The following is a 19750-nucleotide window of genomic DNA, read 5'->3' as shown; positions in this document are numbered from 1 at the left end:
AAAAAAAAAAGGTAAATTATGAAATAGATAATAAATGTATTACTTAGGATTATGGAAGTAACTACTAGAAGAAGAAAAGTCAGAAATGTTTAAAAGTAGTTATTTTGGAGAATGGAGATAGGGATAGGGGAAACAAGGTAACTTTTTATTTTTTCTTTTCTTTACACTTTAAATTTTTATATTACTTTATAATGAAAAAAGAACAAATGACATTTTATAGGGTACCACCTCCATTTATTCAGTAGTCATTCAGTAAACATTTGAATGCTGCTATGTGCTGGGTACTAGGTATGGCTTATGTGGCATTTTATTTCTTTTAAACTTATTCCTTAATGGTTAATAAGTACTATATGGGTTATTCTGGTACTGAAATTTATGAATGGCATTGTTTTGTGGACTTTTGAGGTATTATCATCTTGGTAGTGTTGATTCTTACTTTGGTTTATTTCCTAGGTTCATTGTCCCCATTTCTTGTGTGATCTGTAATGACATCATGGCCTATATGTTTGGCTTCTTCTTTGGTCGAACCCCACTCATCAAGGTAAGTGGATCACCCTAACATGGACCATCACCGTGAGGGGAGGGTGGTGCTTTCAATATGAGTAGATCAGCTTGGGAGACAGAAGAGATCTAGCTGGTGTGTACATCTTTATGTCATCCTGATGAAAGGCTAGTAATAAATTAGCTTCAAGAGAAAAGCCAGAGGAAGACTTGACAACTACTCATAGGAAAAAAAAGAGCTAATAGGGAAAATATTTTTATAGACGGTGTAGGCACACTTTTGTGGCTTTGATCTGAATTTGAGTGTTATCATTTAAATAGTTTGCTGTTTTATAATATAATTAAATTATTTGGCCAATTGAAACAGAAAGGAAACTGAGGGCTATCAGACAGGGAACAAGGAAACCAAGTATGGGGTACTTTAGAAGGTGAGGTGGTTTAATTGAATGAGTTTTTTTAATAGTAGAAAGACCTTTAACAGTTAATCATTATTCCCAAAGCTAGAGTTATCAAAATGCCTTTTTTTAAGAACTTGCTCTCTGTCCACAGCTGTCCCCGAAGAAGACCTGGGAAGGCTTCATCGGGGGCTGCTTTGCTACTGTGGTATTTGGCCTTCTGGTAGGTGGTGCTCCCAGTTGGGTGGGGGATGGGCAGAGGCCTCCCACCCACCTTCAAAGCCCATCCATGGCTAGTGAGCATGTCCCCCGAGGCCAAGGACTCTGTCCTGCGGAATGGCAACCTTGCCCTATAGCGGGGCATGAACATGGCATGGGCAATGCCAGCTGTCCTTTATCTGCCAGTCTTTAAGCAGTAGAGGAGTGGGGGCCGTGCACACCTTGTACTCCTCTCAGTCTGAGGCCTGGCAACACTCAGGAGATGGCATTCTTGTCCAGGCAATTGATATTTTGCCTGAGAGTAAGAGGTGAGGTGGGGTATGCCATTCTAACCCAGATTTTCTCCTGTGCGTGTCTTTCCTGGAGAGGAATGATCTCCCAGCCCTTTCTAGAGCACCATTCGCTGCTTTTGACCCTCAGGCCTGTCTCTCCCCTTTTCAAAGTTGTCCAGCTGCCCTTCAGGGCTGACCCCCTACTTACTGCTCTTCAGCCTTCTCTCCTCCTGGTTGTCTCCCTCTCACTATACCACTCCCCTCACCACCTGCCATTTTGAATTAAGGGATCCTGAGAAAAATGGACCGTTGCTCCTCCAAATGGGTGAAACTTCTTGTAGTTCTTTGCCCAAATTCCCTCAGGTCTTTCCTGGATTTATTCAGGGCCTGGTTATTGGAGCAAGTACATTGAAGCCTCAGTGGGCCATCAGCCTCTTTTCCATTTTTTTTTTCCAGATACAGGTAAAATACACATATGGTGAAATATGAACCTCTGATTTAGTGCATAGCTTGCACTTAGGGTGCTAGGCACTGTGAGGGACTTGGCTGAACCAGGCACGTGCTGCCCAGGCAAGATGGCTGGAACTTGTCTCCTTAGTCTGTCTGTTCTCATCCTCAGCTGTCCTATGTGATGTCCGGGTACAGATGCTTTGTCTGCCCCGTGGAGTACAACAATGATACCAACAGCTTCACTGTGGACTGTGAGCCCTCGGACCTGTTTCGTCTGCAGGAGTACAACATTCCTGGGGTGATCCAGTCGGTCATTGGCTGGGTATGTGCCACTCACATGGGGCGAATGATCCTTGGCTGGATAGTGACTACACAGAGAGAGCCCTCTCTCCACCACTGCCTTCCCTCAAAAACAACTAGCTTCCTCCCTCCCCAAAGCTTGTAAGCCCCAGGTTGGAGAATTGCTCAAGTCAGCTCAGGGTGAGGACAGGAGGAGACATTTTCTCCCGCTTCAAATCATTAAGACCAGGATTCTTAAAGTGTGCTTTTGGATCCTGGGGCACCCTGAGGTCCTCTCAGGGGGTCTGTACTTTCTTCATAACATAATGAAGAAAGTTTCACTTTTTCACTTTGTCAACATTTGCCATGATGGTGCAAAAGCAGTGCTGGCACCTTAGCATGAGTGAAGGCAGTGGCACTAAACTGGACTGTCATTGAATTCATTATGCCACATACTCACAGGAAGACTCAGCCAGCTCACTTTAAGAATGTCTTTGATGAGATAGTAAAATTATTAAATTTATTAAATCTTGACCCTTGAATACACACCTTTCTAATGCTCTGGTACCAAAATGGAAATTATACACAAAATGCTCCTGCTAAATGCTGCAGGACAGTGCTTACCTAAAGGAAGACTGCGTGTGCACCTGCTTGAGTTACGAGCTGAACTAGCGGCTTTTTTATGGGGACATAATTTTTACTTGAAAAGAACCGGCAAACTATAATTTTTCAGATTTGGATTTTTGGCAGACATTTTTCTTGAAAAGAAACAAAGTGAGTCTGTCACTTCAAGAAAACAACTGACAGTAGTTGTTACCAATGATAAAATTTGGCTTTCAAGTACAAATTAGAGTTTTGGAAAGTGTATACCTGCCACTGTAAGTTTGACAGCTTCTTAATACTTAAAGGCTTTTCTGAGGGATCTGTGGTGATTTTAACATATGACGTTTTGACATTGTATGGCAAAATTTGTCTACATTTGAAAGATCTGTGTAACTCAGTGAACCAGTATTTTTGAAATGGCCAGTGCATGGTGTTACACAGTCATGCACGGGTAAACGATCCATTCAAATGGTCATTGATAGGCTTTCAGATTCCACATTGCACCAAATTTTTAGAAAACTACGGCTCAAGTTCTGGTGTAGTATCAGAGAAGAATACCCATAATTATCTGAAAAGACGGTGCTAAAATACGCTTCCTTTTTTCAACAATGTGTCCTTGTAGGGCTAGATTTTCTTCATACACTTCAACCAAAACATCATATTGCTGTAGACTGAATGCGTAGTACCTTAATGTCCTCTATTAAGCCATATATTAGAGATTTACCAAAAACAAACAAAAACCCGCAAACCAGTCTTTTTCCTAAATTATTTTGGGGTGGGGGGAGAGAAATAGTTTCATAAAGAGGTGGTTTTGTTGTTGTTTGTTTGTTTTTTAATGTTAACAAGTAATAAGCCTGGGCTTGCAGGCATCTCAACTGACTTCATTTATTCTTTTCAGAAAACAGTCCGGATGTACCCCTTCCAGATTCACAGCATTGCCCTCTCCACTTTTGCTTCACTCATTGGCCCCTTTGGAGGGTTCTTCGCTAGTGGATTCAAGCGAGCCTTTAAAATCAAAGTAGGAAAACCCTTTTCTTTTCCCCTCATTGTCTCCAAGCTGGGCCCCTTTTCACCCGTCTTCTGCCTTCCTCCTCCTGTCCCACTTCATCAGCCACCACCCCCTTCAAAATACCAAGCCATGAACTCTGATTATTAATGTGTGCTCTTCTTCACCCATGCATGGAATTTAAGTAGGTTAAAGGAAGATACATTGTTTCTAAGAAAATTCAGTGGTTGGATTTTCAGTATATTTGTTAATATATTCTTTCTTCAAAAGAAACATTTTGTAATTTAATAAGATTGTGTCCTATTATAGCTTCAGCATTTGAATCAATACTTACTTTTCACTTTCTGTTGCCCTCAGCTATTCAGTACAGTAGCTGGACATTGAGGTGGGACCATAAACCAGGCTTTGACTTGGCTGAGGCCAGGCTCATCAATCCTTCCCCTCCTCTAACAGGACTTTGCCAATACCATTCCTGGCCATGGAGGCATCATGGATCGCTTTGACTGCCAGTATCTGATGGCCACCTTTGTCAATGTGTATATTGCCAGTTTTATCAGGTATAGTACCTTTCCATCTGAACCAAGTTAGTGGATTTTTAAGTGGTGAAATTCTAGAATTCTAGCTACTTCTCAGTTTGAGTGAAAAAAACCAAGTGTGAATGCAGTTTTCAGTTGCTATTAGTTATGGATTCCCTGAGGACCCTTACCCTCCATTAGTAGAGAATCCAGAGAGGGAGCAGCTACTTAAATAATCAGGCCCTCGAAGTTGCTTGGCCCCTGCTTTGCTCAGTGCTGTTTCTTCATCCTCTTCTAGGGGCCCTAACCCGAGTAAGCTGGTTCAGCAGTTCCTGACCTTGAGGCCAGATCAGCAGCTCCACATCTTCAACATGCTCAAATCTCACCTGACTGACAAGGGGATGCTGACAGCTGCCACGGAGGACGAATAGGGACCACCAAGGGCCAGAAGAGCAGGAACAGGGCTGAGTGAGGGGCAGGGCTCCAGGGCAAGCCCAGCTGGACAAAGACAAGACTTCAACTCACTGTCTTTTTTTTTTTTTTTTTACAGTGTTTTTTATTTGTGGATTTTAAAAAAAAAATCTGTGTGTACAGTCTATGTGCTTATGATTTGGGTTGTAAGTAACCTACAGCTTTGAGTTGGAAAGAAGTCATGGTGGTAAAACCATTTGGGTTTTTAAAACCGAAGTTTTTAACAACCTGGAAGACAGTGTTGCCCAGCTCTGAAGCACCTGCTTGGTGCTTCTAGCTCCCAAGCTGGAGCTTCCATATCTGGGCTTGGTCAGAGTGGTCATTCATCTGTGTTCGTCCAGTTTAGCCACCCCGCCACCCCGCCACCCCAAGCTCTCTTTGTAGCTGACCCCCAGCAGGGAAGAGATGCACAGCTTGGATGTCTTTACTACTGGAGCGCTTTCCCTGGGCTTCTCAGTAATCCCTGCCTTGGAGCTACAGGAGTGCTGCCTCCTGAGGCTGGAGGGATGAAGACTTGTTAATCAGATAGGCATTCTGTTCACAAATCCTGTGGAGTATGAGCTCTGCTTTATGATATGGGTTCACCTCGCTTCATCACAGACTGAAAGAAGGTTTCAGTTTTTATTTTTTTCAGAAAGCATGAAAAATTATAATAGTCTGGAGAAAAGCTACACTGTACTATTTCAAGTGTATGCAGTAGGATATACTGTAGTTGGGCCTTTTCCTACAGGGTTTAGGCTCAAGTGGCTCCTATAGGGCAGTCGGTTAACTGGGTCTTTTCAGGGATGATGTCGTTCACGTTTGTGCTGTAGACTTGTTGCTGCTGAATCCCTTCTGGGGGCTTCCCGATTTGACAGGGAGCAGAGGGCTTCTCTTTCACATGCCCATGCCCTTGGCCTTGCTGACCACCCACGTAGCTGCTGTGTTGTGTGTGTGTATATTATATATATAATATATATATGTATAACTCTTAAGGCAAGTGTGTATCTGTGTGTGTGTTAAAAATCACTTATTTCTTACAGTGATTTCAATTGTACCATGACTTCTTCACTGAAACCACAAAGTCCTGCTTACAACTCTGCATAACCCAACCCAATTAGAGGTTTGAAGCTTCTGAAGATTAAATGCACACTTGTTGTATAATGTGACCAGTTTAAATGTAGTTTATATTTTACAGGGGGACCGTTTTTCTTTTCAACTGTGACTTATTTATTGTTTCCTTTTAAGTAGAGGAGTGAGGTTGACTTTTGGAATATACGTTCTTTGTCAGGACAATAAGCAAGGGGAGAGCTTGGTGGCCAAGTGTGTTCCATTATTCTGTGCCGTATTGGTTCTCACTGCCAAATGGGGGTGTAGCAGCTTGCTTCAGCACCTTGGGCTGGTGCTGCTTTGCTTTATTTCTGTTTATCTCAGCCTCACTGCATCCGTGGATGCTCACAGCCAGCCCAGATCACTAAAGCGTCCAGCACGGACCAGACCCCTCTTGATGTCTCAGCTCACAGTCGCTGTGTGACCTTCCACGTGCAACAGCTTCTTTCTTCTGAACTTTTATTTCCAGTTCATTACATGGCTTTTCTTTTTCAGGTCCAAGGCCCCCTTAAAAACAAAATGTGTTTTTGCATGGGGTTTTAGTGCTGGCTGTGACTCTAGGTAGGACAGACACATCACTCTGTGGGTCCTCATTTTCTGAGGTGTCTTGTAATTCCCATATTCCATGATTCTGGCTGAACAAGTACATGTACCAGAGGCTGCTGCAGGTATTGAGTCATGTCCTGGGCACCCAAAAAGCAAGTACTTACAGGCCTTTTCTAAATACTTGTCCTTAAAATGCTTGTCCTCAGCAATAAATCTTAAAAAGTGGAGGTGATGAGTAACGAATCTAGTTTTCTGATTGCAGAATGAACTTGGTTCCCCAAACCAGAGATGGAATGGTGCCACATTTGTCTCGTGGTGCCCTACTGTGGGCAGATGGTGGATCCTTGGGTGCAGGGAGTCTCAGCTGGGACTCGGCAGCAGAGAGCCACCTTTGAATAGGTCTTCCTTTGGGATCAGGGAGCCTGGCACATTCCTGTGGACATGGCTGCTGATGGGGGTCCTGGGAAACGGCAGCTGGAAGCTCAACAGAGCTGCCATCAAGAAAGCCCGAGGGTCAGCTGGGATTTTGTTTTCTTTTGATTCCCTTCCTGCTTTCTGGTGAAATAGGGGAATTTCATAGTCAGTAGCCAGGAGACTGATGCCACCTTGTGTCTATATAGCACATTGTTTTTCTTTCTCCCATTTATTGAAAATCTTTCACCAAATAGACAAGTTTCCAGAGACTTGTAACACACAGCTGTGCAGATATTAATGAGTGGCATAACTTGCTTCAGATCCATTTTTTTTTTGTGAGAAATAAAATGTGACAAATTGTGTGCCCTCCCTTGTTGTGGATTTAGTTTCTAACTCCCATGCATGGTTTTATGTTTCCCATTTGATTTTGTGTTCATACATATTGTGCAGTCCTGTTTTAGAGATTTTTTTTGTTTGTTTTCCAATTTGAATCCTATACATTCTCACAGCAGCCTTCTGAGGTACCTCAGGTCAGAGGCATGAGCCCTTTGCTGATGAGGAAGCCGAGGGCCGGGGGGCACTTCCCCAGGGTCACGTGGTGGTTGTGCTCACCAGCAGGACAAGGACTTCTCATCCCCGGGCCTCCTCACCTTTGGGAAAGCGCAATATTCCTTCTGGCAAGCTCAGGAGGCCTGACCTGTGTGCCATGTTTAGAGTTTAAGTTGCTGTTAGCTCCTACCTGGTGACATAAGGAGCTGATGGAAAAAGAAACCAGGGAGCATCTGCAGGGGCTGGGCCTGGGCGTCCTCCCTGGCGAGTTCTCGTGACTGCTCGCAGGACACCCACGCCTTTTCCCTTTGCGTGCATGTGCCACCCTCTCAGTTGCTCTCAGCATCGAAAAAGTACACATTTATGTTTTGCTTCTGAAAGTGAAACCCTCTAAGGCAGCCTGGGCCTTATTTATGTTTATTACTTCTTGCCTGTTTCATATTCTGAGCATTTTAGTAGGTATAGTTTAACTGTATTTAAGATGTATCTCCTTCTAGTGTTGTACAATTCTGTAATGTATGTTTGAAACTAATGTCTCTTTCAGAAGGGGCAAAATGTAACTTAGCCTTACACAGGTAGACTCTGAAATCATTTTATGGTATTTATTTTTTCCCCGCTGTGCTTTTTATCCTGTAACTTATATTGTATAAGAAGATTCCAAAAATATATTTTAACGGAGACTAAACGGGCCCTTTGATTTGAATGAGCTAGTTGCCGAGTTAGCTGGAGGCTGATTCGAATGGATCCTTAAGTTCACATCTTCAGACTGTCAGTGAGCCCCTGGCAGGCTCAGGAGCATCCCTGACATTGCCAGGGGCAGGGGTGTGTGTGACTGACTCAGGGCAAAGAGCATCATTGCTTGGAAAACTGGACAGCAGTGGCCTTGCTCCGTAAGAAGCCTGCCCAAGGTCAGTTTCCAAGGAAGTAGATTTGCATTACTGTACTAGATGTGGCACCTCTGAAACAACTTCTTGTGTCACTGATATCTTAGGCACCATCGCCTTTTGTCTTTGGGAGTAACTCTCATCTGTGCCCACCTTTCTTGTGCGTTGTGATTATGTGCTGAGGAAGGGGTGGAGTGGGGAGGGAGCAGTTTCCCTTAGGCCCAGGGTTCCTGTTCTTCCACAGTCAGGGTGGGAAGTTTCCCTTAGGCCCAAGGTGCTGTCCTTCCACAGAAGGATGTCCAGGTGACTGTCACACACACATTGCAAGACAACAAACCATGGGCCGACTCTCACTGTGCTTGTCAGCAGGGGCTCCGAAAGAGTGGCTGGAACAAACCATCAGCTTCCTGAAGAGAGGGTCTGGTTCTTGGGCAGAGCCTCGTTATTCTGTCCTTGTCTTGGGGAAACGAACTTCCTTTTCCCTTGATCACCTTCCATGCTCGCAATTACCCAGCTTTCACTTTTTAAAGAGATTACCCGCTCCCACTTCCTAACTTGTTTTCCCTTGTTGGGTGGGGGCCCTTGTGGCACGACCTACATAGGGTGCTAGGCTTGGACCAAGTGGTGATGAAAGAGGCTAATTTAAGGGCTCTTCTAGGCCTACCTCCTCTTGGTCCTGAACTCTGTTCACCCACATTCCCTGCAGAAGGTGGGCCCGTTCTCAGTGAGGAATGGAGTCCCAGCTGCTGACTGCCTATTTCCATTTGAAGGTGGCCCCGTCTTTCTGTTCCTCCCATCACTGCATACCCCCCCCCCCTTTCAGGTTGACCGGCAGTAACCTTATTCACCTGGCCTCTCAGGTGGGTAGAGGCTGCTGTTCTTACGTGGGGCTGCCTCTTGATAGAGTAAGGCTTTCACCTGTCCGTATGTATGGCATGTTTTCAAAGACAAAGAGATCTCAGCTGGGAGGCTGGTTTGGGAGGTATACTTTGGGTGCTGAAGTGTTGGGATTTTAGAACATGTAGATGATTTATGAGAACAGAATGCCAGAATATCTGAAGTCTAGGATTTTATGGCCAGTGGCTTTCAAATCCATTGGCTCTTTGAAAACCCTGCCCCCCTTCCCCTCTTCTACCAAATGCCTATCTGATGAGGCTCCTTTTTATTCTCGAGTCATTAAGTTACCAGCAGTGTGTTTATTAATAATAATTGCAATAATAGTGCTTAATATGTGCCAGGCACAGTGCTAAGGATGCATTATCCCTTTTAATCCAGAAAACAACCTTTGATCAGGTATTATCTCCATTTTATACATGAGGAAAATGAGGTACCATGACAGGCAAAGTGCAGTGGTTAAGATAGACTTTGGGCTCAAATAGCCCTAGGTTTGGGCAGGTTACTAGGTACAATTCCAACCCAGCTGGCTCTGATAATAGCAGCTCCCTTACGGGATTGTTGTGAGGATTTTATGAGGTAATGCATGTAAATATTTGTCAGTGCCTGGCACATAGTAAGCTCAATAAATGGTAGTTGTTTTTATTGAACCCAGCTGGTAATTTGAACCCAGGGTTGTGTGATGCTGGAGACTGTTTCTCAGCCACTACACTGCCCCTTCCCTGCACACAGCCTGGGTGTTCAAAGTCTAGAAAGTGACCACACTCTCCTTCTGAGAGAATCAGTCCAGACCTTACCCATCTACAGTGACTGGGTACTTCCCACTTCATTTAGAAAGCCAGCCTGACGAAAGGAAAGAGGATGTGGACAAGTTCCAGAATTCTCCATTCCTGGTAGGAATGGTTTGCCTGAGATTTTGCTCACGTCCTGCTGCCCCTGGTCTGGACTTGCCACGGGGAAGGAGGCCCTTTCCTCTTGCCTGGTGGTGCCTCCACTTCCTGGGCAGTAAGGGCTGATCTGTGAATTGCTGTGGACCCCATGTCCCCCTCTGCCAAGAACTGTGCTCTGTGCACACAGCTCAGGGACCTGCAGCAGTCCTCCGTGTGAGCGGACACCGCGGGGCCCAAGAGGAGTGGGAGAGAGAGGAAGCTGCTCTGTAGTAGATGATAGTACAGAGGGAAGGCCTAAAGCTCTCGCTCATGTCCTTACACATAACAAGTCAGGGGCTTTGTGTTTCTTGCTTTCTTAAAAGTGTTAACAGGGTAGACGCAGGTGACCACTTGGGGATAGATAGAGGGTGTTTCTCTTGGATTCTAGGTTAGCAGAGGATCTCAGCGGTGATTCATGAATGAAAGGAGAGTAGGCACCGGATTAATGAAAAATGAAAACTATTTCTTTTAGTTTTCCGAATGCAGACAGAGGAGTTGGGGAGGGTGTGTTTGAGGTGGCTCATTCTTCACTTGAAAGGAATGGTGTTGACGGGGTATCCCGGAAGTTCTCAAGCCAATAGAATAATAATGACCTAGGACCACTGGCTTGACTGTGGGCTGTTTCCTGAGTGAGGGGAATGAAGACTAGACCCAAGGCCCATGTGTTTAAATGGTAGTCTCTCCCCTTCAGTTAGTTGCTTATGACAGGAGCCAGGAGCACAGTTGTGGGGGTTTAGTGAGCAGCTGCTGTGATGGACTGATCCTAGGCCTGCCTCCCACTCCTCTGGACCCATGCTTGCCAGGCCGGGCACTTCCTCCCTCATTGTTGCATCTAATGGACCCAGGCAGCTTTTTATCTGTAGAGAAAACAGCTCCAAACCAGGGGCAAGGGCCCTCTGCACCTTGGGCTGAAGATGCTGCTGCAGTGGTCTCCCAGGTCTCGGGAGACCCTTATGTAGTGCTCAGAGTCTCTAGTTGGGTTTAGCCACCTGGTGACTGTCCTAGGTGAGATTCTCTGCCGACGTCATCCATAGCGCAGTCCCTGTCCTTGGCTGCTGGAGCACCCATTTCTTACCTTTGTTAGTTTCATGTGCTCGTTTTGCTGGCTTTGTGCCAGGGAATGCCAGACTAGAAAGGGGGTTGAGAATGTACCTACCTGTTTTTATAAGGATGTCCTTTGTGTTCTGTTGCATTTGAATCCTCCATACACACAGCACCATGTGGCTGCCACACAGCACTGTGTTGCTGCCTTATGTCACACTGGCTGGGTGTCTGGGAGCTGATTACAAAGGGAAAGAGCTGAGCAGACATCAGGGCCAACATAACCAAAGGACTTGGAGCCAAGAGAACAAAAGGCAGTGTCAGGATACCCTGGTTTATTGTCGTCCGGCCAGTGGACTGTTGAGAAGCCATGGGGGCAGCAGCAGGAGGAGTGCAGGCAGAGGAGAGGCCAAGAGTCCTGCAGCTGGCGGAGGCCAGCCCTGAGTGTCTTGTGGGTGCAGGAACAGAAACTGGGCTCAGAAACCCATCCAGGTCTCCCTGGATTCAACGCTCATTCACTGTGGATTCTCTTCTGGAGTCGATGCTGATACCAAGTTTTAAGTTTTATTGGTGTTTAATACTTTCCAAAACAGGAGGGGAAGACCAAAGTGTTAGAGACAAGCGGCCCCTCTGTTGAAGATTGTTGGGAAGCCTGGTGGTGTTGGGTGAGTCAGGCACTTCCTCAGTTCTGTTCACTCTGAAGACCTGTTTAGTGAGAAAGTTCCCCAAAACATAGAAATGGCTTCCCTGGCCCCACTGGGGAGTGCCAGGTAGTCAAATGTAGCCCACTGCAGTGTCTGTGCTGCCAAGATTGGCCCCGAGTTTGTCCTGGCCCTGCCTCTGGCATTTCACTAAATCCATGTGTTTTTGCCCCAGCTGACCTTTCTCTGTGCACTGTCTGATCAGTATTGAACTGATTCTTTTTCAATGAAGTGTCAGATCATGATATACTGTACATTGGAAAGTATTCACCTTATTTATATACCTGAATCTTCCTACTACACAAATAAACATCTGTTAAATTCTGCATCGTTTGTGGTATCTGATGGAGGGTGTGCTGACTTGGTATGAGATGTGGGGGGGGGGGGGTTGTCTGTATGGAACCAGCATCACTTCCAGGGCGCTGCCGACCACTCCCTCCTGAGGCATCCTCTGCCCTTGGCCTTCACCTGCTCTCTGGCTTTCCACCTTTCCTCATTTTGCCTTGGCTGCTCCTTCTAAGTTGCCTTTCTGGGCATCTCTCCTCCTGCTGGCCCTGCCCTTAGCTGGCAGCATTCTGCTCGAGACACTTCTCCCCACTGAATGCCCTCCTGGGTGTTCTTGCCTACTCTCAGGGCTTCAGTCACCATAATCCTGCAGTTTCCAAGTCCACATTCCTAACCCTCATGGGCCTGTGAGGCCTCTTTGTGTGGACTTTGCATGGCCAGACCCAGGCCCTCCTCCAGTACCTGCCCCAATCCAGTGTTCTTTCACCACCATCAATTCTTCACTAGGAGTGATCTCATCAGTATCCAAGGCCTGCCCATTCTACTTTCTAAATATTCTTCAGATTCATCCTGACTGCCAGTTGGCTCCATGCAGCCTCGTTGCCTCCGCTCATTCATTCCTTACACAATAGCTGGGGTGAGATTTCTCTGCTTGGCGCCTTCCTGTGGCCTTAGTTGAGGCTTGTTGCTGAGACCTGACCCCACGCTCAGATCCTGCCCTCTCACAGCCACACTCCTGCTGTCCCCTCTTTGTCCCAGGCGCTCTCATCTCCTAGCCTTTGCACGTGCTGTTTCCTCTGCCTGATTCCTCCTCTCTCCCTCCCTGGCTCACCTCGGCTGCCTAACTCCTGCTCATCTTACTGTCCCACCGTCAGCAGCACCCGACCCGGGAGACCTATGTGCTCCCCACCCCAGGACTGCTTTCCTGGTAAGACTGTGGGCCCTGGTGGGAGGGTGGTGGCTGCCCTGGCTCTGAAGTCCGGGGGCTAATGCCTTGGGCCAGTGGGACCTCTAGATAGCTTGCCTTTTGGGTAGGAGCCTCTGCCTTTCTCACCTATAGGGACCCTAAATGGTGGGACTTCTGGAATGAATTGCTTCCCAACACTCAGTGTAAAAGATACTGCATTTACTTTCCTAAATCCAACAAAATGTGACTCCAAGCCACCCGTTTCCGCAATTGATGAGAACCCCAACTTTACTTGTCTTCCCTTACTGCCTTGCTCCCATGGGCTCGTGTGGTGCCAGAGACAAGGGGGTCCCATGTCTTCAGTCCATCTACTGAAGGCTTTCCTCATCCAGGCCTGTGAGGTCCATCCACTCACTCCCCAGTCAGTGTGTCAGCACCCACCTCCCTGGGCACCCCTGCAGCTGTCTGCATCTGACATTCTGCCACCTCAGGGCCCCCGCACTCAGGCCTTGACCCTCTCCGTGCATTCGACAAACACTCGTGGAGTGCCTGTCCTGTGCTAGGCCCTGGCTGGACACTGGCGATGCAGCAAAAAATAAAGCTGACACCGTCCCTGTTCTCAAGGTGCTCATTTTGGAGAGGGTGGCAAACATGTGAAAAAGCCATGTTAGATGGAGAAACTGTAGCCAGGAGAGGGGAACAGGGAATGCTGGTGAGGAGAGCTTGCAATTGTAAATAGGGCCCTCAAGGAGGGGCTTGCTACCACAGTGATGTTTGGGCAAATGGACACACACCTGAGGGAGGTGGGGGAGGGTGTTCCAGGCAGGTGCAGAGCAAGTGCAGACACCTGTGCCTTCGAGGAACAGCAGTCATGGATGAAGCAGGGTGAGTTGGGAGGGAGCCGTGGCAGGTAATGAGGTCCCAAAGAGACTAGGTAATTAAGCAGGGCCAAGGCCACTGGCTTTTACTATGAGCAACATGAGAAGTTGTTGGAGAGTTAAGAGCCAATGAGTGACTTGATCTGTTTGTTTTCAAAGGGTCACTTGGCTGCTGCACTCAGACTTGATTTCAGAGGGGGCAAGGGCGGGAGGAGGGTGCAGCGGCAATCTGGGCAAGAGAGGATGGTGGCTGAGCTCCGTTGATGCAGTGAGAAATGATCAGATCATCAGGATGTGTTGAAGGATTCTATGTGGCCTGGGAGAGAAGAGGAGTCAAGGATGGCTGTGACGTTGTTGGCCTTGGCAACTGCAAGAACGGCATTGCTGTTTTTCTGACCTGAAAAAGGCTGTGGTGGGAAGACAGAATTGGGGTGGGAGGTGGAACAGAGAAGGAAGACCAGGATTTTGATTTGGACGCAGTAGGTCTGACATGCCTGTGAAATATCCATTTGGGGATGTCCATTCCAGGGGGGTGGTCACAATGTGGATATTATTCTGCAAGATCCGGGATACTGGATGAGATCACTGATGAAGAGTTGAGGTCTAGGGACTTCCCTGATGGTCTAGTGATTAAGATTTTGCCTTCCAGTGCAGGGGGTGCAGGTTCAATCCCTGATCGGGGAGATAAGATCCCACATGCCTTGCAGCCAAAAAAACCAAAATATAAAACAGAAGCAATATTGTAACAAATTCAATAAGGACTTCAAAAAAAAAAAGGTCCAGATTAAAAAAAAAAAATCTTGGGCAGAAGAGTAAGACGCAGACATCACCTTCCTCCCCACAGATACATCAGAAATACATCTACAGGTGGAACAACTCCTACAGAACACCTACTGAACGCTGGCAGAAGACCTCAGACCTCCCAAAAGGCAAGGAACTCCCTACGTACCTGGGTAGGGTGAAAGAAAAAAGAATAAACGGAGACAAAAGAATGGGGATGGGACCTGCACCAGTGGGAGGGAGTCGTGAAGGAGGAAAGGTTTCCACACACTAGAAGCCCCTTCGCGGGCGGAGACTGCGGGTGGCGGAGGCGGGGGAGCTTCGGAGCCGCGGAGGAGAGCGCGGCCACAGGGGTGCGGAGGGCAAAGTAGAGAGATTCCCGCACAGAGGATCGTTGCCAACGAGCACTCACCAGCTCGAGAGGCTTGTCTGCTCACCCGCCGGGGCGGGCGGGGCCGGGAGCTGAGGCTCGGGCTTCGGTCGGAGCGCAGGGAGAGGACTGGGGTTGGCAACATGAACACAGCCTGCACGGAGTTAGTGCACCACGGCTAGCCGGGAGGGAGTCCGGGAGAAAGTCTGGATCTGACGAAGAGGCAAGAGACTTTTTCTTCCCTCTTCGTTTCCTGGTGCGCGAGGAGAGGGGATTAAGAGCGCTGCTTAAAGGAGCTCCAGAGACGGGCGCGAGCCGCGACTAACAGTGCGGATCCCAGAGATGAGCATGAGACGCTAAGGCTGCTGCTGACGCCACCAAGAAGCCTGTGTGCGAGCACAGGTCACTCTCCACACCTCCCTTCCGGGAAGCCTGTGCAGCCCGGCACTGCCAGGGTCCCAGGATCCAGGGACAACTTCCCCGGTGGAACGCACGGCGCGCCTCAGGCTGGTGCAACGTCACACTGGCCTCTGCCGCCACAGGCTCGCCCCGCACTCCGTCTCCCTCCCTCCCCCCAGCTTGAGTGAGCCAGAGCCCCCGAATCAGTGGCTCCTTTAACCCCGTCCTGTCTGAGCGAAGAACAGATGCCCTCCGGAGACCTACACGCAGAGGCGGGGCCAAATCCAAAGCTGAACTCCGGGAGCTGTGCGAATAAAGAAGAGAAAGGGAAATCTCTCCCAGCAGCCTCAGGAGCAGCGGATTAAATCTCCACAATCAACTTGATGTACCCTGCATCTGTGGAATACCTGAATAGACAACGAATCATCCCAAATTTGGAGGTGGACTTTGAGAGCAAGATTTATTATTTTCTCCGCTTCTCCTCTTTTTCTGAGTGTGTATGTGTATGCTTCTGTGTGAGATTTTGTCTGTATAACTTGGCTTTCAACACTTGTCCTAGGGTTCTACCCGTCCGTTTCTTCTTTTTTTTTTGTTTACATTTAAAAAAATATTTTTCTTAATAATTATTTTTTTATTTTAATAACTTTATTTTATTTTACCTTACTTTCTTTTCTTTTATCCTCTTTATTTCTTTCTACTTTTTCTCCCTTTTACTCTGAGCTGTGTGCATGAAAGGCTCTTGGTGCTGCAGCCAGGAATCAGTGCTGTGCCTCTGAGGTGGGAGAGCAAACTTCAGGACACTGGTCCACAAGAGACCTCCCAGCTCCACATAATATCAAACAGTGAAAATCTCCCAGAGATCTCTGTCTCAACACCAGCACCCAGCTTCACTCAACGACCAGCAAGCTACAGTGCAGTACATCCTATGCCAAACAACTAGCAAGACAGGAACACAACCCCACCCATTAGCAGAGAGGCTGCCCAAAATCATAATAAGTCTACAGACACCCCAAAACACACCACCAGACATGGACCTGCCCACCGGAAAGACAAGATCCAGCCTCATCCACCAGAACACAGGCACTAGTCCCCTCTACCAGGAAGACTACACAACCCATGGAACCAACCTTAGCCACTGGAGACAGACACCAAAAACAACGGGAACTACGAACCTGCAGCCTGCAAAAAGGAGACCCCAAACACAGTAAGATAAGCAAAATGAGAAGACAGAAAAACACACAGCAGATGAAGGAGCAAGATAAAAACCCACCAGACCTAACAGATGAAGAGGATATAGGCAGTCTACCTGAAAAAGAATTCAGAGTAATGATAGTAAAGATGATCCAAAATCTTGGAAATAGAATAGAGAAAATGCAAGAAACATTTAACAAGGACCTAGAAGAACTAAAGATGAAACAAACAATGATGAAAAACACAATAAATGAAATTAAAAATACTCTAGATGGGATCAATAGCAGAATAACTCAGGCAGAAGAACAGATAAGTGACCTGGAAGATAAAATAGTGGAAATAACTACTGCAGAGCAGAATAAAGAAAAAGGAATGAAAAGAACTGAGGACAGTCTCAGAGACCTCTGGGACAACATTAAACGCACCAACATTTGAATTATAGGGGTTCCAGAAGAAGAGAAAAAGAAAGGGACTGAGAAAATATTTGAAGAGATTATAGTTGAAAACTTCCCTAATATGGGAAAGGAAATAGTTAATCAAGTCCAGGAAGCACAGAGAGTCCCATACAGGATAAATTGAAGGAGAAACATGCCAAGACATATATTAATCAAACTGTTGAAACTTAAATACAAAGAAAACATATTAAAAGCAGCAAGGGAAAAACAACAAATAACATACAAGGGAATTCCCGTAAGGTTAACAGATAATCTTTCAGCAGAAACACTGCAAGCCAGAAGGGACTGGCAGGACATACTTAAAGTGATGAAGGAGAAAAGCCTACAACCAAGATTACTCTACCCAGCAAGGATCTCATTCAGATTTGATGGAGAAATTAAAACCTGTACAGATAAGCAAAAGCTGAGAGAGTTCGGCACCACCAAACTAGCTTTTCAACAAATGCTGAAGGAACTTCTCTAGGCAAGAAACACAAGAGAAGGAAAAGACCTACAATAACAAACCCAAGACAATTAAGAAAATGGGAATAGGAAAATACATATCGTTAATTACCTTAAATGTAAATGGATTAAATGTTCCCACCAAAAGACACAGACTGGCTGAATGGATACAAAAACAAGACCCATATATATGCTGTCTACAAGAGACCAATTTCAAACCTAGAGACACATACAGACTGAAAGTGAGGGGATGGGAAAAGATATTCCATGCAAATGGAAACCGAAAGAAAACTGGAGTAGCAATTCTCATATCAGACAAAATAGGCTTTAAAATAAAGACTATTAGAAGAGACAAAGAAGGAAACTACATAATGATCAAGGGATTGATCCAAGAAGAAAATATAACAATTGTAAATATTTATGCCCCCAACATAGGAGCACCTCAATACATAAGGCAAATACTGACAGCCATAAAAGGGGAAATCAACAATAACACATTCATAGTAGAGGACTTTAACATCCCACTTTCACCAATGGACAGGTCATCCAAAATGAAAATAAGTAAGGAAACACAAGCTTTAAATGATACATGAAACAAGATGGACTTAATTGATATTTATAGGACATTCCATCCAAAAACAACAGAAAACACATTTTTCTCAAGTGCTCATGGAACATTCTCCAAGATGGATCATATCTTGGGTCACAAAACAAGCCTTGGCAAATTTAAGAAAATTGAAATTGTATCAAGTATCTTTTCCGACCACAATGCTATGAGACTAGGCATCAATTACAGGAAAAGATCTGTAAGAAATACAAACACATGGAGGCTAAACAATACATTACTTAATAACGAAGTGATCACTGAAGAAATCAAAGAGGAAATCAAAAAACACCTAGAAACAAATGACAATGGAGAAACGATGACCCAAAACCTATGGAATGCAGCAAAAGCAGTTCTAAGAGGAAAGTTTATAGCAACACAATACTACCTTAAGAAACAGGAAACATCTCGAATAAACAACCTAAACTTGCACCTAAAGCAATTAGAGAAAGAAGAACAAAAAAACCCCAAAGTTAGCAGAAGGAAAGAAATCATAAAGATCAGATCAGAAATAAATGAAAAAGACATGAAGGAAACGATAGCAAAGATCAACAAAAGCAAAAGCTGGTCCTTTGAGAAGATAAACAAAATTGATACTGTTAACCAGACTCATCAAGAAAAAAAGGGAGAAGACTCAAATCAACAGAATTAGAAAACCATAATTCAAAAATAGTCATGTAACAAAATGTTAATTGCGGCTCTATTTAGAATACCCGGAGATGGAAACAACCTAAGTGTCCATCATCGGATGAATGGATAAAGAAGATGTGGCACATATATACAATGGAATATTACTCAGCCATAAAAAGAAATGAAATTGAGCTATTTGTAATGAGGTGGATAGACCTAGAGTCTTTCATACAGAGTGAAGTAAGTCATAAACAGAAAGACAAATACCGTATGCTAACACATATATATGGAATTTAAGAAAAAAAATGTCATGAAGAACCTAGGGGTAAGACAGGAATAAAGACACAGACCTACTAGAGAATGGACTTGAGGATATGGGGAGGGGGAAGGGTAAGCTGTGACAAAGCGAGAGAGAGGCATGGACATATAGACACTACCAAACGTACAGTAGTTAGCTAGTGGGAAGCAGCCGCATAGCACAGAGAGATCAGCTTGGTGCGTTGTGACCCCCTGGAGGAGTTGAATAGGGAGGGTGGGAGGGAGGGAGATGCAGGAGGGAAGAGATATGGGAACATATGTATATGTATAACTGATACGCTTTGTTATAAAGCAGAAACTAACACACTATTGTAAAGCAATTATATTCCAATAAAGATGTAAAAAAAATAGAATTAGAAATGAAAAAGAAGTAAAAACTGACACTGCAGAAATACAAAAGATCATGAGATTACTACAAGCAACTCTATGCCAATAAAATGGACAACCTGGAAAAAATGGACAAATTCTTAGAAATGCACAACATGCCAAGACTGAATCAGGAAGAAATAGAAAATATGAACAGACCAATCACAAGCACTGAAATTGAAACTGTGATTAAAAATCTTTGGACAAACAAAAGCCCAGATCTAGATAGCTTCACAGGCGAATTCTATCAAACATTTAGAGAAGAGCTAACACCTGTCCTTCTCAAACTCTTCCAAAATATAGCAGAGGGAGGAGCACTCCCAAACTCATTCTATGAGGCCACCATCACCTTGACACCAAAACCAGAC

General features: G+C 45.5%; 1 protein-coding gene across 1 annotated transcript in view; it reads left to right on the top strand.

The window, feature by feature from the left end:
- CDS2 (CDP-diacylglycerol synthase 2) overlaps positions 1–12084 on the top strand; it is a 68370-nt gene extending 56286 nt beyond the window's left edge. The window contains exons 8-13 of the mRNA XM_067707543.1: positions 454–541; positions 1051–1119; positions 2007–2159; positions 3618–3737; positions 4179–4282; positions 4539–12084. Coding sequence (XP_067563644.1) covers positions 454–541; positions 1051–1119; positions 2007–2159; positions 3618–3737; positions 4179–4282; positions 4539–4671 — 667 coding nt within the window. The 3' untranslated portion in view covers positions 4672–12084. The remainder of the gene's footprint in view (positions 1–453; positions 542–1050; positions 1120–2006; positions 2160–3617; positions 3738–4178; positions 4283–4538) is intronic.
- The last annotated feature ends 7666 nt before the right edge of the window (positions 12085–19750 follow it).

Source organism: Pseudorca crassidens, chromosome 15, assembly GCF_039906515.1.
Source record: "Pseudorca crassidens isolate mPseCra1 chromosome 15, mPseCra1.hap1, whole genome shotgun sequence".
Classification (NCBI taxonomy): domain Eukaryota; kingdom Metazoa; phylum Chordata; class Mammalia; order Artiodactyla; family Delphinidae; genus Pseudorca; species Pseudorca crassidens.
This window is presented reverse-complemented; position numbering and strand designations above follow the sequence as displayed.